The sequence below is a fragment of the Charadrius vociferus genome, unplaced genomic scaffold (assembly GCF_000708025.1).
Source record: "Charadrius vociferus isolate BGI_N301 unplaced genomic scaffold, ASM70802v2 scaffold267, whole genome shotgun sequence".
In the NCBI taxonomy this organism is placed as follows: Eukaryota; Metazoa; Chordata; class Aves; order Charadriiformes; family Charadriidae; genus Charadrius; species Charadrius vociferus.
Genome location: NW_009649458.1, coordinates 1,297,415 through 1,313,425, shown reverse-complemented (window position 1 = coordinate 1,313,425; position 16,011 = coordinate 1,297,415). Strand labels below are relative to the sequence as shown.

Here is a 16,011-nt window from a genome sequence, read left to right as displayed (position 1 = left end):
CGCAGTGCGGGGGCGCGCGGCGGGAGGAGCCGTTGGGGTGGGGCGGCAGCGCCTCGCCTCAGCGGGGCTTCCCTCAGCGGCGCGGGGGGGCTGGGACCGTGAGGGGCGGATTGCAGCGGCAATTAATAATTAATTTCCTTCCTCCACAGCTCTGGTAACGCGTCAGAATGCGTGGAGTGGCTGTTGGAAGGTGGCGGCCAGCAGCCTTTGCTCTTGTCGGCCTTAAAACTGCTCCTTTTTGTAACTGTCTGTTGGTCTGTGCTGAGCCTGTGACTCTCCTACCACCTTGTCATGTGCGGGTGCTGCGTCCTGCCTTCTTTAGGTGCATAAACTCTCTGGAGCAGAAATTGCCTGTTTTAAAGCTTTTCTGCGCTGTTGGTTAAAGGGAAACTCAGCTTTTTTAACTTGCCCCAAACCAACCTGGGCCACCCATGTAGTCAACACCTACTGTTGGGTTTAAGCCATGTATTTAGGTTATTAAATGGTCCGTGAGCCCAGCTGTGCAGGTAATGGTACCAGTTAGACAGGCTTCTGTCACCCAAGTAATTAAAACATAATCATTCTTTAAGAAAATTACAAACCCTGTCAAACTCCAAAGATTTGTCAGTCTGTAATAAGCTTACATGGGCTAGTCTTATTAAATCTTGGTTAAAGAGGATTGTATGGAATGGAAAATAGGGAAACTCTGTACACATACACACGTACATGTAAATGTGGGTATAAGCATGTGAGAGAAAATGCTGTGAAGAGTCTTGTGTTTGGCGAACCGAGGGATGGAGGTGGCCAGAACATCCAGCCAGACGGCTGCTACCTCTCTGCACCAAGCTAAAAAAGGTTTTTTTCTTCAGAAAAAATCACCTCACAAAAAATGGCATGTCTTTTCTGAAGGTGCCTGTGCCTCCGCTTCTGCTAGGGGCAGAGCTGTTGACCCGGGGTCTGGCGCTGCGCGGGCGTACGGACACCTCTCCTCGCAGAGCCGCGCAGAATCCCCGTGGTCTCCCATGTGGCCACTCACTGCCCATGTTTCTCCATGACTGTTGTCGCTGTTTAACCTTAATACACCTCAGAGTAAGTGAACTAAACTCTAGTTCCAGCAGAGATAACTTACCCCACAGCCCCAGCCAAAAAGTGGCGGTAGCATTTTAAAATCTTAATTTTAAAACTAAAAGAGAGTAGATTTAGACTAGATATATTTTACCATGAGGGTGGTGAAACAGTGGAACAGGTTTCCTAGAGAGGTGGTAGATGCCCCATCCCTGGAAACATTCAAGGTCAGTTTGAGCTGCTCATTGCAGGAGGGTTGGACCAGATGACCTTTAAAGGACCCTTCCAACCCAAACTATTCTGTGAGTCTGTGAAAACTGTTCGCGTGCATTGGTGTGCATTAAAAAGCCTTTATAAGTAGTGTTTCAGATAAGCACAGAGAAGCCATAAATGTCTCCTCAGCACCTGTCTGATAACCACGATACCCACACCACTGCTGGTTCTGCGCCTGCTCCAGGCAAAACTATTTTGGAAGAGTTGCAACAAGCCTTTTTTTTGAACATTTATTGGGACTGTTAGTTTATTTAGTAGACTATTTATCCTGCAGCCTTAAAGACTTTGGGCCCAGTTGCAGAGAGCTTTGGGGCTACTGGTACAAACTGGGATGGTTCTGCAGAGTGAGAATGCAGTGACCTTGCAGAGGAGTGACACAGAAGCATGGTGCTGATGGCAAGGAATATGATTTGACCCTACAAGAAACAAGACTTCTAGGAAGTTCAGATATTTGAATTCTGAATATGGTACAAGCCAATTTCGTACAAGGCAGGCAGTTCCTTATGCCATCTTTCTACACCAGAAGCCATCAAATTTTCCTTACATAAAATGATGCCCTAAAAGTTCTTTTCTGTTATTTCTGCAGCCTTGAAGTTTCTGTGTAACCCCATTGGATTTGCATGAAAGTTGAAGAAAATACAGAAAATGTGATAGAAGTTCAATTCCTTTTAGTTACTATATAGTGGAATAGCAGGAAGGAGAATTGACATTGTTTGGTGCACTTAAGAACAGGCTCCAAGTCTGACCAGTACAGCTACACTGGGCAATCTTGTAACAGTGTAGTCGAGGCAGCTTGGAAAATGTTTTCTATTCCTGTAAAACTTCCTTAATGTACAGATTGAACTACAAACATAAAGAAATTAGAGTTATGCCAGAGGTATGAAGGCAATTGCAGAGAGAAGGTAGCTTCTAGGTCTGGAAGCCTTTCTTTCTTTCACATCAGTTGGAATTAATAAAATCACGCCTTTCGCACTGTGACATAAAGACCTTGACAAGAAGTGTGGGCAGCTCTCTACATCTTATTCGAATTGAGGGTAACAAAAATCAACTGCAGAATCATTAGGCTTGTGCTTTGTCGTCATATTTGGTTGATCAGTTTGACAGCAGGGGCTACACCTATCTCGAGCCTTTTGGCACAAACAAAACTGGAAAAAAGAAGTTGTGAAGGAGCTGGCCTGTCCCTTCATGCAGTCACGCTGGTTTGTGTCTTTCTGTTTAGCTTCCTTGTGTTTCTGAGGTACCAGATTTATTATGGTTACCCTCTGCAGACATACCTGGAATATCCCATCATCATTGCACAAGGTAATTTTTTAAGCCATATTTTGGAAACAAAACAGGGCTCATTCAGCAGTCCAGGGCTTGTAGATACAGTACTCCACTGCGATGACATGTATCCATTGACCAGTTCTAGCTGGGGCTGGGTGAAGAGGGAATGAACATCTCAAATATATTTGAATTCTTATATGTTTTATGAAAATAGATGGTCAGGTAGAGGAGAGAGATCTAATAATTACACACAGAGTGGAGTTGCAGTGTAAACTCATTCTTTCTCCAGTGACTCCACATGGTACAAGTGCTCCAGATTCTGAGAAAAGTTTCATTTTGGAGCTTGCAGTGTTTTGGACATCAATCAAATTTGAGAGACAACCCTGTAAGAAACCAGTTTCCCTAGACATGGTTCCCAGTGGAGCTACTTCATTCTGTCTCGAACTGCATTTTTTTTCCCTTCACTGAAAAGCAATCTTTTATTTATTTCAGATGTCATTCTCCTTTTGTTTATTCTGCATTTCAGTGGAAACATGAAACAAGCTTTGTTCTATGCAGTCACGTATCCTTTGAAATTTGGGAATTTTGGTTCATGTAGCTCATTTGGTAGTTCTTCACATAGCAGCTATGTCATCATTTGTTTTGTGCTACTGTTGTAAATCATTTTCACCCATCCCTCAACATGCATTCCATGTTCACATGCTGATTTCTGGGATCACAGTAAAATCTCTTCAAGAAGTAAGCTTGTAGTGTAGCTGTGCTTTAGAAGGCCCACAGCTGATAAGGAATAAGATCAATTCTTAATTTACATCATTGCTAGAGATGCAGGGTGGAAATGATGAATCTTTTTTTTTTTTCATTGCTACCCATGTAGATTGTACTCACCGTGATGAACACAGCAGTGTATTGTGGTTCTTTTTAAAAATAGGATTTGGGCTTAAATCTCAAGTCCTGTGCTTTAGAGCAGCCCTTGAGAAACTGCAGACACTGTTCAACCAACAACGGTGTGAAAAATAGGAGCACTTAGTGTTTCAACCAGTGCTTAATATGTTTTATCCAAATTGTATAGTCTGTTGTAAAGTTTCAATAAGATTACTTCCAAATGTTTAAACAAATCTATTTCTCCAGGTAGTTTCAAGAATTGTGGTATCCTAGAATTTTCACTGCTATGAAACTTAACATAATACAAGATTTGGGGGGGGCTGGTACATGCTAACGCTGCGGAAGTGGATAATAGACCTGGCCATGGTAAGTGCTGCCCGTTTATTTGAAATTAGGTCCACGTATAAAATAACTTTTTTTTCTGGATGTCTTTATCAGTGAAACCTCACCTCATATTTGTCCTTGGAAGAATTAATCAGAGTTAGCTTTCAGAACAACCCCAGTTTTCAAATGCAGCCGTTTCACTTCTGTGAGTAGCTGGAAAACATAGCACTGGCAATACAGACTCTATGAAAAACCAAAGAAACCCGTATGTTCTGAGGTAAAGTTGTTAATTGTGTTGCCTTAAATAAAACTAGGAAAGGTTTAAGATGTTGAACAAAGATTGCCTCTTTAGTCCTCATGTCACAATCCCCATGAATAAACCTTTAACATGAGAGGAAAAGAGTAGGGCATCTGTCGTCAGTGAAATAGGGAATTTTAAGTATTTCAGAAGATTTTTTTTCCCTTTAGTCCTAGAGTCATGCAAGAAAAATATAATCTCGTAAGGCCCTGTGTAGGTTAAAAATGGTCTTTGCCCTTTTCATCAGAAGAGAGAAATTTACAATTTAGTTGAGATGAACTGGATTTGCTAACGCAAAAGATGATACAAATGGGGATAAAAGCTTCTAAGCCTAATATCGATTCTTGCAAGGAAAATGCGGGCATGCCACAGAGACCCATGTCAAGATCCCCTCTACCCGCTGCCTTTGCAAAATCCTCCTTAAAAGCATGACAGGGTGAATAGTCCATTCCCTTCATTATTCTTTCCTACCAATTGGACTCATTTTCCACACATTCTTCTCAGTTTTCTCATTCTTTTATGGTTTTGTTTGCCAGACATGATGGTAACAGATGGTCTGAATCAACCTTGCTGTTTAGACTAGATCAGTCTCATTTTAGCTAACTTTCATAAACAGTTTTATGTAGCAGGTTGAGAGGCTTTTTTATTTCTTTGCCTCATACTGTAATTGCCTCTATTAAGGATTTGCCAACAGAGGTAGCAGTTGTGCTCTTTGAGCTTCCTTCTGGGCAGTACCTCAGAAATCAGTCCTTTCCTTCTGGCAACTTTAGTCTTTTGCTTCACATTTCCTTAGTAAGAAGCTGAAACACTAATTTTTATTTTTTTTTTTAATTCTAAATGAAAAAGCTAGTCCTGATTTTTAGTAAGTTACATACCAACAGCCATAAGCTAAACACTCGGATAATACAATGGCAGAGGTTCTTTCTCTTTTTTTTATCTGCTTTTCAGAATTTGTGCACATTCATCAGTGCAGCCAGTAAGCTGGCTCAGCTGCGGTGTCTTTGGCAGACAAAAGATTCCGGACAAGTGAGCGCCTTGACCTGGAGTATGTCCGCATATACCTGCGCAAGTAAGCTATGGGCAACTCGCTGTGAAGCACTGAGTTTTCCTTTTTTAAAGCCGTATCTCCTGATGCCTCTTTCACTAGGTCTTTACTCAGTCATAGTAGGTAAAAATCTTGCCTGATGTAGTATCCCTTAATGCCGACTTCTGAGACTCAGATACCACACAGTTTCTTGAAATCAAATTTTATCATTGACACTGGCTCAGTCTCAATGACACTTTGGCTTAGAAAACATGCAGATATGGTCAAGGCAACCTGATATAGTTGAAATAACTGCAAGAGTGTCTTTACGAAGGAAAGATTTCAATGTTCTAGGTTTTCATAAAATTACTAGTGATCCAGCGTGAAAAACTGCTAAATTTTGAGTTAGACAGTCAGACAATGCTAATTCTGAAAAGGCGTCTACAAATAAACACACACTTAATGCTAAATACCTTTAACTCTATGACTACATGTAAATACATTTCTTAACAGAGGAGAATTTAAGAACATTGATTTGTGCAGTTCAGGTGTTAATTACCTAGTGGTCTGCATGAATGGTTCTTTTACACCTGTTTGTCAGAAGTGCCTTTGTCGTATTCAGAAAACTTGTTTAAAATATTCTTACTATAAAACATAGTGATGCTGGATCTATTTCCCCTACAAAACAAATGTTTTTAAGTCAATAATTAGGAGTTGTGTTATGTTCCCTGAACAATGGCGATAAACTTTGTAAATGGTTTTAGTCTGCTGCAAATGTGAAATAATTAATGTTTAGATTTGTTGTGGGAAGGAAAGCTGAATTCCTCCTATTTGCAGAAGCCTGAAAGCATGCAAGCGAGCATGTGTGCGAACATTTACAGCAGTTAAGTCATGCTAACTTGATTGCAGGGGTAGCTCAGTATCAACTACTGAAGGAGGGGGCTGAACAGAAAGAGAAGCAGTAAACTCTGGCCACATCCATCTAGTGAGATAGATAGTTGTAGATATAAAAATTCTAATTATATCAGTGATTTTCTCATTAAAAAAGACCCTTAATACAGTGTGACTCAGCTTTGAGAGCTTGATCTCTGAAGCTGAAATAGCGTAGAGTGGGTGCACTAAAAGTGGGAATGTCTACACAATGTATATTTTCTTGCAAGATTATCCTCTATTGAAAAATAGATATTTAATCATTTTTCTGAAGGTATAAATGTATGGTATGTATTCCACTAATTAGAATTCATTCAATTTACAGCAAGAATATTTACAACCGTAATGACTACGAATGATCTCGCAGGTGAGTAAAGTACGGGATCGCCCAACTTTCCAAGGTTAACAGCTGCCGTGGCCATTTTCAGCTGTTCTGTAAAAGCAGTTATCTGGTCTCAGAAGAACAAACCATGAACCTGGTGGTTTAGCACAGTGAGGGAAGGCGTTACTGCTAAAAATGTAGCACAGGATTACAAATTAGTCAAATACCTGAAGAAAACAAAAAAAACCCCAGCTTATGCTTATCAAATGCCATTATGTTTTTCAAAAGGCAAAGCCACTGCAAAATTAACTTAATTATGAAAATGGCAGAATAAGGCATTAAAAACTTTAGTATTTAAATACATAAATAAATATATTTAGTAAAAGACAACTTAATAATTCTATAATAATTGAGTGATAGCTTTTCAAATAATGTATTTCCTTATTGTGGGGTTTGCACATTAAAGAATTCTTATATAAAGCTATTCAAAATTCAGCTTAATATATGAATAGTTTTAGACCCAACTTTCAGAAAGTTTATAGCAGGCTGAAAATGAAATGGTAGGCTGCTAAGAAACTCACCAAAAAATGGCTTAAAATATATAATTTGCAGCTGATTTCATTATAAAGCAAATTTATTTAACAGCTTCTTACCATCCTGACAAAACTGAAAGAGCTACGGAGCGCAGCAGATTTTTCAATAAACGGTTCGAAAGCAAGACTTGGTGGGTGTAAGAACAGTAACAAAATCACATTGTACTTCATTTGGTGGTTCCTTGTTCTCATTCAAAACTGGTATTTCATCAGAAACATAATATGAATGGAATTTTTTTTCAGCAGCACAATAAGGCTGTAGTTTTACAAGCAGTTCAAGTGGCTCTTTCACTGGAAAAGGAAGTCCCCTTTTCAGTCGCTCATTTTCACCCCTGTGCTTGCTGCTTTCTCTGTACCAGAGGACGAGTTTTTGGGGCCCTGAAGTTAACTGGGTCACCAAAACCTGGCGTAACGCACACGTAGAAATCAGTCCAGGGCAGTTACCGAGTCTCGTTCACCCACAGCTACGCACTTACACTGATTAGAAGCGAGAGAGGTATATTGAGGGTAAGAAGGAAGGGAGAAAAACTCCATGAAAGTAAAAAGCTGGCTCTTGGAAGCAAAGCTGGCTCTGTTTAAAGCTGCTTTTTAAAAACACAGCTTGGAACATGGAAGAGATGGCAGCAAACACTGATGCTGTGCTGCTCTAATGGGAAATGCTTCCAGTTAACTTCTAACGCTGAACACTTTGGCATGTTCATTTTGGTTTCAGACGCATGTATGACACTGTCAAATATCACATTTTTTTTTCTGAAACAAAGTTTTGTGTACGTTTCTGTGAAGATTCCGTTTACCAAATGGATGTTAGATATACCTATACTTCAAATTGTGGTCTCACAGGTAGAGATCCTATGCTTATTTTGGTTTAAAAAATTTCTGAAAGTTAATCTAAGATACTGAAAATCTGCTTGTTTTCTCAGTTGTCAGATTTCCTCTCATTAAAATCCAACAGATAGAAGCATTTCCTGTCTCCCTGAAGTCTAAACTTAACAGATGGCATTAGAGAATAATCTCTTCATTACAAACAACACACGCAACTATAAAGGGCATGTGAGCTGTGGCTCTGAGTTTAATTTTAGGTGTAAATATAAATTTAAATGAGGCTACTCAAACTTGTACTATTCTCCTGGTTTTGTCACAAAAGAATTAAAGGTACTGTCGTGTAACATTTCAGCTATCACTCACCAGTGCTAAATGCTCTGCTCTGTTATATTTACTTTGAGAATTTCTGCATTCCTGAACATGGTAATTTAAACTAGTTGACTGAGAAGAGTTGCAAAAGGGGAAGTGGCCTATTTGTACACCAGTGAAGGTTTACAGAACAACGTGTCTTCTGCAAATGGCAGCAGTTGAAGGTTGGTTTTTTTTCCCGATTTATGCTTACAAGAGTTTTTATTTTTCCCTTTTAGTTCTCATCCGTTTCATAACCATGCTCATTCTCAATATTTGGGTCACAGCCACAATCCTGCACTACAGGAAAACTAAAAAGACTGATTAGAAGACACTCATCAGCATACAACATAGTTACCATCAAAAAAACCTGATACAATTAAGGTTAAACAACAGAACGAAGGTTGGGGAAGCTCACTCTCTCGTAGGCCTCATACTTATGCCTAAGCATACTTAGTACATTCATGCTTATTTTCTCTTAGAAATAATTCTGATATGATACTTAATTTAAGCAGCATATTTTTATTGGTCATTTAAGACAAGTTTCACTGATATCACATTTTCTCTGGCTTGTTTTTTTACTAAATGAACAAGGTATTTTGTATTTAGATGTTTATATATTCTCATATCACTTCAGTACTTTCTGGTTACATATAAGCAATTTTCTTCAGTCACACAAGAGCAATTTTTCACTGACATATCAACTCATCTTTCTGCATCTGCATCTGTGAGTTTGAAAAACTACACCAGATGTTTGTCTTCTTGCAAGCAACTCAATTAGTTCGACATTAACTATCTGTATTTTAGGGTGAAGAAAATCGGAGTCCAGGCCCAATCCAAAATAAGGTTCTAAATGTGTTTTACGAAGTCACAAATCCAGTTGGGTTTGTAGTGCTTACATGCAGCACTTCAATGGTACAGGACACCCGTGGTCACTTTCTTCAACACACCCAGTTTTTATTAGGGTAAGAGCAAAAACTCAACCATGAATTCTTCTTTTTCAACCTGAGCTCTCATTCACTGAATGTACCATTTTGGTAACAGCAGAGACTAGAACGTACAGAAATTCATGAAACTTTCACCAACTGAGTTAAAAATTGTATTCAAGCCGAAGTTCCTAAACCCGGAGTCCCCAGCGCAACCCTTGCGGAGAGCAACCCGCTTGAGAGCGACATGCAGTTTGATGCATGGCAGCAGGCTCACCTCTGCGGGGCCCCGCTCCTGGAGGGACTGCTCTCTGCGTTGTTAGTTTTCAGCCCGTCTGTGCTAAGCGCAATGAGGAACGTAAAGACTTCAGGCTTTGCTTTGCAGTTTCTAATTATTTTGTAGTAGGTATATTAAAAAAGGGAAAAGGGTATTATTGAGAACTATTAACGGGTGATTTTGCTTTTGGCAGTAACACCTTTCCAACCAAAAGTTACAGAAATCATTGTATATAGCTTGCCTTCATTTCTCATTACATTCTCCAAAACGAAAAGATAGGCTGTTTCAAAGAGTTCCTACAGTATTAGTGCTGATGGGTGTGTTAAAACCAAGGCTGCCTTCATCCCGACACCCCCGAGGGCTGTGGGCAGACCGCACGGGCTGCATTTGGGGCAGGTTTTCCCTGCCATATGCCAAACCATCGAACTCTGGTGGAAGAGCAGTTTCTGCAAGATGTTTCCGCCTGTGTACGCTCAGCAATCAGACCGAGACCTCCACCGTCAGCAAACAGCCGCTTTGTAAATCTCATTTTAGAGCGGGAAGGGGGGAAGAGCTATGTCTGTGGACATACGATGTCATGTATCTCACATTACTGAGAGCAAGGTCAAAGATGAGCACTTTTTACTGCTCCAATAAAATGTATAGATGTTGCTATGGTGGTCGAGAGAGTAACTGTGAACATCCTGTTACTGATTTTACTAAAGCTGAGTAAAACCTCTGAAGTGGCCTAAATGGTGGCAGGGAATACATTTTCCAGGTTTTTTTAATAAATGTTATTCTTCTTGATTGATTAATGTCATTCTTACTGTTAATTTTCATCACATTTCATTTTTTATTCTGTTTCCATATATGGAGAAAAAATGAAGTACTCATTACACATCATTAATGGGTAGCTTTCACCTTAACATTTGAAGCATCAGGCTGTATAGTAACCTGTAAAATGCTGAAGTTTCAGCGTCTTAAATGAAAAAAACCCCACATTTCTTGTTTTTTTTTAATGAAAGCCTCTGATAAAGATTTGCATAGAGTCGAAACCCTGTCTGTTACTGGCATCTTTCATACTCCTGAGTGATGGTGTAGCAAAAAAAAACAAAACAGACATGGTTTGGAGATCAAGTTGTTCTTTTTTACCATAAAATTCTGAAAATGTATTTAAGAAAAGTTCTTTACAGGTTACTTAACATACTTAGGATAAATCATCTTAAAAACTCGTGAAAAAAAAAAAGAGACTGAGGAAAAGAAACAAAGCTGGTTAATTCACAAGCTTAAGGTAAGGGAATTTTGTGGACTTGGAAAGCTGGACCATGAGTTCTCATCCGAGCGGCAAGAGATAGAGAACAAACCAGTAGCAGCAAATAGTTTTACACACTTCTCCCCCCCCCCCCGCAATAATTCATTTCACTTTCGTAAGGCAGAAGGTCAAGTGGTCAAGTCCCGGACAAGCCCCATGAGATTGCAGACCCTGTGGTTTTCCAGTAGGCAAACCCTAATCTTCTCAGCAGCTGGATCAAAGGCAATAGCTTTAGACAGGACAAATCTCGTTAATCGCGTCACCCAGTAGTGTCGGGGCAGGCACAAGCAACTACTGCAGCGGCAGAGCAAAGACGGGCAGGGAGAGACCCCCTGGGTCCGCTGCCACGGCTGTAAGCCAGTAACGCAACTCCTGTCCACAGGGCTGGAAGTAACACGCCTCCGTTCACAGATCCTCTTACACGCTCGGTGCCTCGTGGCACCGGTTCACAGCAAGCTCAGGGGGTGAAACAGCCTTTCCTGTGCTGACTGATAGAGCGTGGGACCTGCCGGGGCTTTCAAACCTCTTGCCTGTGGAAAGCCAAGATCTGAATTCTGCTAGAGCCACTGGGTAACTCCGGATCTTTCCAGGTACAGATACAACGAACTGAGCATTTAGTAACAGAGAAGCTACAAGCTGCACTTGGCCACAAAGGTCAGTTCAACAGTATGAAAGGGAAAATGTTTATCGTGAGATGTGCTATCTCCCCAAAATGAGGACGTGATTCCAGAGAGAGCAGGTTGCCGGTCTGAGGGTGAGGATGTCGAGTGGAAGATGTAGATAAGTTTAACTTCTCCCAAAAGCCTATTTCTGAACTGTGCCCAGTGAGCAGGAACGTCATACGCAAAAGCAAACCCACCCTCTCCCCCACCCTACGGGCCCCCGAAACACTCCTTTTTTTGCGCAGAGTAAAACCCCGCTGACGCAGAGGTTCCTTCGTGCTGCTCTCGTCCAGCAAGAGATTTTATTGCTTGGACTGCTCAGAACTGCCTGTCCCCGTCTGACCCCAGAGCGTCTCCCACGGGCGCACGCTGTGCACGCAGCTGCTCCCTAACTGGGTTTGGCTAATCCCGTCTGTTCGAAGGGGAGAGCAGGGAGCCGGGGGGGAGGCAGACACACATCTCCCGCAACTGCTGGAGCTCAGAAGCCGGATTTTAAAGCACTTTGATTCTTTGGAGAAAGTCATTCACAGTTAGCTACAAGGTCTCAAAGAGCTTACAACTTGTAGAAAGCCTTCACTCACTCCTTTAAATGAGGTAAAATTACTCTTCCTCCACCACACAATCATTATTCATTTAAAGACACACGTAAGGGGATGGGGGAAAGAAATAACACCTCAGAGCCCACAGGAAGAACTATTATACATGAAAAGCTACACAGATGTGGAGATCAACTCAGATGAGGTAGTTTCGCAGCCATGTATTTTCCAGGATGGTGAATAACAATTATTTTCCTGCTAATTCTTTTCAGGCTGGTTTGTTCTATTCCCTTCCGCATTCTTTGACACTTGAGATTCACATTTATGTATGAAGCAGAACATGAAATGTTGCCTTCATCACCAATAATGGTCAAAGGATGTCCCAGTTTGGAATGTGAGGAAGCTGGAAAAAAACCTTAAAATATGATGTTATTAAATTCTTGGTTTGTACTGAGTTTAATTTGCTTGATTTTGAGCTAGAGCTCTCCAAGATGCTTTTTGGAGCCGCTGGATCTTGATGTCAAATAGGTGTTTGGGAGCCACAGTAAATGTGATGGTAAGAACCTGCCAGCCCATCACTGCTGCTGGGTCCAACTGCAAGACCTCCGCAGTCTCATAGACCCAAGCCCTGATGGACCTCGGTTGTCTCCTGCCTGATGCCAACACAGAGACAGCTTCAAGTTAAAGATATCAACTGTTCCATTTCTCCTTGGAAGTGGTTTGGGGCCAGCGCCACCTCCGCCTTGGAAAAAATGCAGTCTTCGGACTGGGGGTAAAGTAAGAGGTTTTTTTACGCTACATGATACTTTTAATAAAATTTAATTGGGGATACCTTAAGGACAATTTAAATATTTGTCATAATTTTGTTCATGTCCCATCTTTGTTATTTCAGCTCATTATAACTGTCATACACTGTCAGTAGCCTAAACAAGTACTTCTGGCTTTTATGTGGTATTACCAACTCCCAGGAAGGGAGCTTTGAGAGGGCGGACGCCTTGTTTTATCTGTCAAGATTCTGGAAACTAAAGGGCAGAACATGCATCAGCCTAAAATGCGAGAAAAGAAGTCAGCTAATAATGGTTATGATACAAATTCAATAGTAACTTGGCCCCATGATGAAAATAAATTCTACTTACCACCTTGCTGTAATTACAAGCCATCTGTGTATACGCCTACTCGGGGACATACGTGATTTCCGCTTTTGCATTTGGGGCCTTTGGCCAGCAGCACCAAGACGCTGACCTGCCTCATCCTACGCGAAAAGCGTCAATGGAGGAACACACTTCCTACGCCTCAGTTCCCCTCTGTCATGTAAATCAGGTAGTCAGGACTCTAATGAAGCACAAGTTGAGTTTGTGCAAGGCGTATTTTAAATTACCCAATTACTGTAAAGAAATTCCCTTTGAGCAACTGACTACACACAGATCCCACTGAGCTGACTTCCGAGACAGTGACTTATCTGGAGAGATTTTAAGTTGTTTCTCCTGGAGTGCACCATCAGCACAGCACAACTTACAGTCCTCGTGGTCTCTCGGAGCTCAAGCGTGTTTTCCTCCCTCACTGTCCATATTTGTTTTAAGCTTGCATGTGTGCCCACCTTCCCAGTAACAAAACTCCCATTGCTGGAGCTCTGAACTGTACAGGAAGCATATAGGGCACCTCCCTCACTGTACTTATCAAGCCCTTCTGTCGCTCCAGAGCAGACAAGCGGCTACACAGATCCTACTGAATCTCAGTTCGCCCCCAGTACACCAAGGCTGTGATGCGCTGGACGTCACGCAGGCGCGCGAGGCCGTTGGATCCGGCAAGTAGGTGCAAGTCCTGAAGCTGCAGCCAGGCCTGCGCCTTGCAACAAGGTCACATACAGAGCCTATGGGGAAAATGGAACACAGCTGAGAAAACAGATGATGCTAGCGCCAGCGGGTGTGAAAAGGGGTTCAGACTGTGGGTCTCCTAGCTCCTTCAGCCTTAGAACAGTTAAATATCTCACATACCTCCAAAAAAAAGCTTCCACCAATTCACTCATTAATAAGAAGTACCCCATATCCAAGATATATTGCTAACATGGCAATGTAGTGCTCTAGAGAGACGTTGAAGGCCTACACCTCAAAATGGGGTGACACAACTAAAGCATCACATGTGGTCGCCTTGGCTGTGGAAACATCTGTACATAGCTCCTCCAAACCACCTAAGCAGGGCTGCAGGGACACGCAGCTGCTGCGCTCTCTGCCCTTTCTTTTCAAGGTGAAGATGTGTCTTTCCAGATTTCTTTAAGGTATGGAGGACTACATACACTTATAACTTTGTAATTTTGCCACCTTTCACTCTGACTTTCATTTTGAAAGATCACTTTAATCCTGGAGCTTCTGGGAGATTACTGGAGCAAAAGCAGCAGTGGTGCAGCACTTCCAATGGCAACTATCGGGTAGTAACTTGACTTCCTTACCCTTATAAAACAATTCCTCCTGCCTACAAGGGGCAACGATTCAAAACCCCAATCTTTGTAACAAGGCCTGGTAATTAGCATCCCTGTGCTAATAAATTACTGTTCCTCTGAGTCCCCACTTCTTGGAGCAATGGTTTGACGGTCAGCTTTTCCACTTGTTGCGGTAGTTTCTGGGGAAAATGAGATTCAACATGTTTAGATGTCATGTTCTTTTGTGCCACATACATGTCAGTAGACCTCTCTCATTTCTCAGATGAGTGTGTCTGAGTACATCACTGTCCACTTCATAGGCAACTTCAACACAGAAGATGAATTAGTTTCAGAACTGGTCCATCAACATCTTTTACAAAGAGTCAAAATACAACTCATTCCCATTCTCATGAAGGGTACTTCAAAGCAGCAGGCAAAACCCCATGATCCACCAGACACCGATAATCCCCTAAATGGTTTATAGGGTCACCTTAAAACATAACAAATAATGTCTTCAACCTGAAGTGTAGTATGTGCACATACGGTAGTCCACAAAATACTCTGAAGATCAACTGTAATCCACGGGAAAAACAAATGAACCACTATTTTAAAATGAATGCCAAGGAAAACTATCCAGGAATGCAGAGGAGACTGAAAAACTCCAATTCCCTAACTGGACCACAGACCGTTATGTTCTGCTGCCTTAGAAACAGAGTAAGGAGGTGGTAAGGGTTTGGAAGAGCTATGTGGGTAAGAAGTTTGTTTTCATATAAGTTCCCCCTTTTTGCAGCAGCATCCCCAAAACGACCTCACAAGCACAGGATGCATGAAGGCACTTGAGACCAAAATAAATAAATCCTCTTCCAAGGATGACTCTCTCCAAGCTAGATGGGAAACTAACACATTGTAAGATTATAAACAGAAATTCTCAAATTTCTAGTGATCATCTGACACTGCCTGAGAAACTAAAGAGAGAAAGCGTATCACCTCTAGCGGCAGCTTTCCTGGCCTCAGTGACTTCAGAGAGCCACTGAACACCTGTCAAAAATGTAGGTTCAGTGTCTTCAAGAGAGGTAGTAAGATATTCAGTTGCCTGCAGTGAAACTTCAGTGACGTTTTAAATTCGGCCGCTGTCACTGACTGCCTCTTGAGCTGCTGTCACTTGAGCCTCTTGCATGTTTCTGAGTCCGAAGCGGTCCTATGGTCCACTTCACGTTTTGGTTACAGTATGAACCATGCTAAGAAGCACAGGAACCACAATGTTTCCTTCAGTACGCAGACCTGGTGCTGGATCGCTGGCGGCGCTGCGCAAGGCTAAGCTTTGGCAGGAACCACCAGAAGTAGGAAACTGCAGTAAGCAACTAGGACAGAAGTGGAAATCTCCTTTCAGAAAGGTCTTTGTGACAACTGACACGTTAACTCCGACGGGGTCTTCCTGTCCAGCTTCCGTGCTGGTGAGCTCTTGGATAGAAACCAAACAGCAACTTCCCTACAAGCATCTTCAGCTTCTGGCTCCGAGTCTGATTCTTCCATGAGGTTAATCTGCAGCTTGGCTATGCTCTTTGTTTACTCTTGTGAAACAAAAGGACTTGCAACAAGAGAATTTCTACAGATAAAGTCACCCAGGCCATAACAAAGTCCTGTTGGCTGGGACAGCCCTGTCACAAAAAGAAAGTGTTTAAACATCAGTGATTTTAAGACAACTATTCCTTCGTTCAAGAATATGCTCTTCTCTCAAAATTTTTAAAAGGTTACCACCGGACAATAAGGAGACACC

General features: G+C 41.7%; 1 protein-coding gene across 1 annotated transcript; it reads left to right on the top strand.

The window, feature by feature from the left end:
* Window positions 1–167: 167 nt before the first annotated feature.
* Window positions 168–8,454, top strand: PQLC3 (PQ loop repeat containing 3). Its single transcript, XM_009889771.1, has 7 exons — window positions 168–190; window positions 2,414–2,619; window positions 3,076–3,145; window positions 3,774–3,831; window positions 5,036–5,156; window positions 6,367–6,408; window positions 8,366–8,454. Exons 1-7 carry the CDS (start codon window positions 168–170, stop codon window positions 8,452–8,454), a joined length of 609 nt encoding a protein of 202 aa, XP_009888073.1.
* The last annotated feature ends 7,557 nt before the right edge of the window (window positions 8,455–16,011 follow it).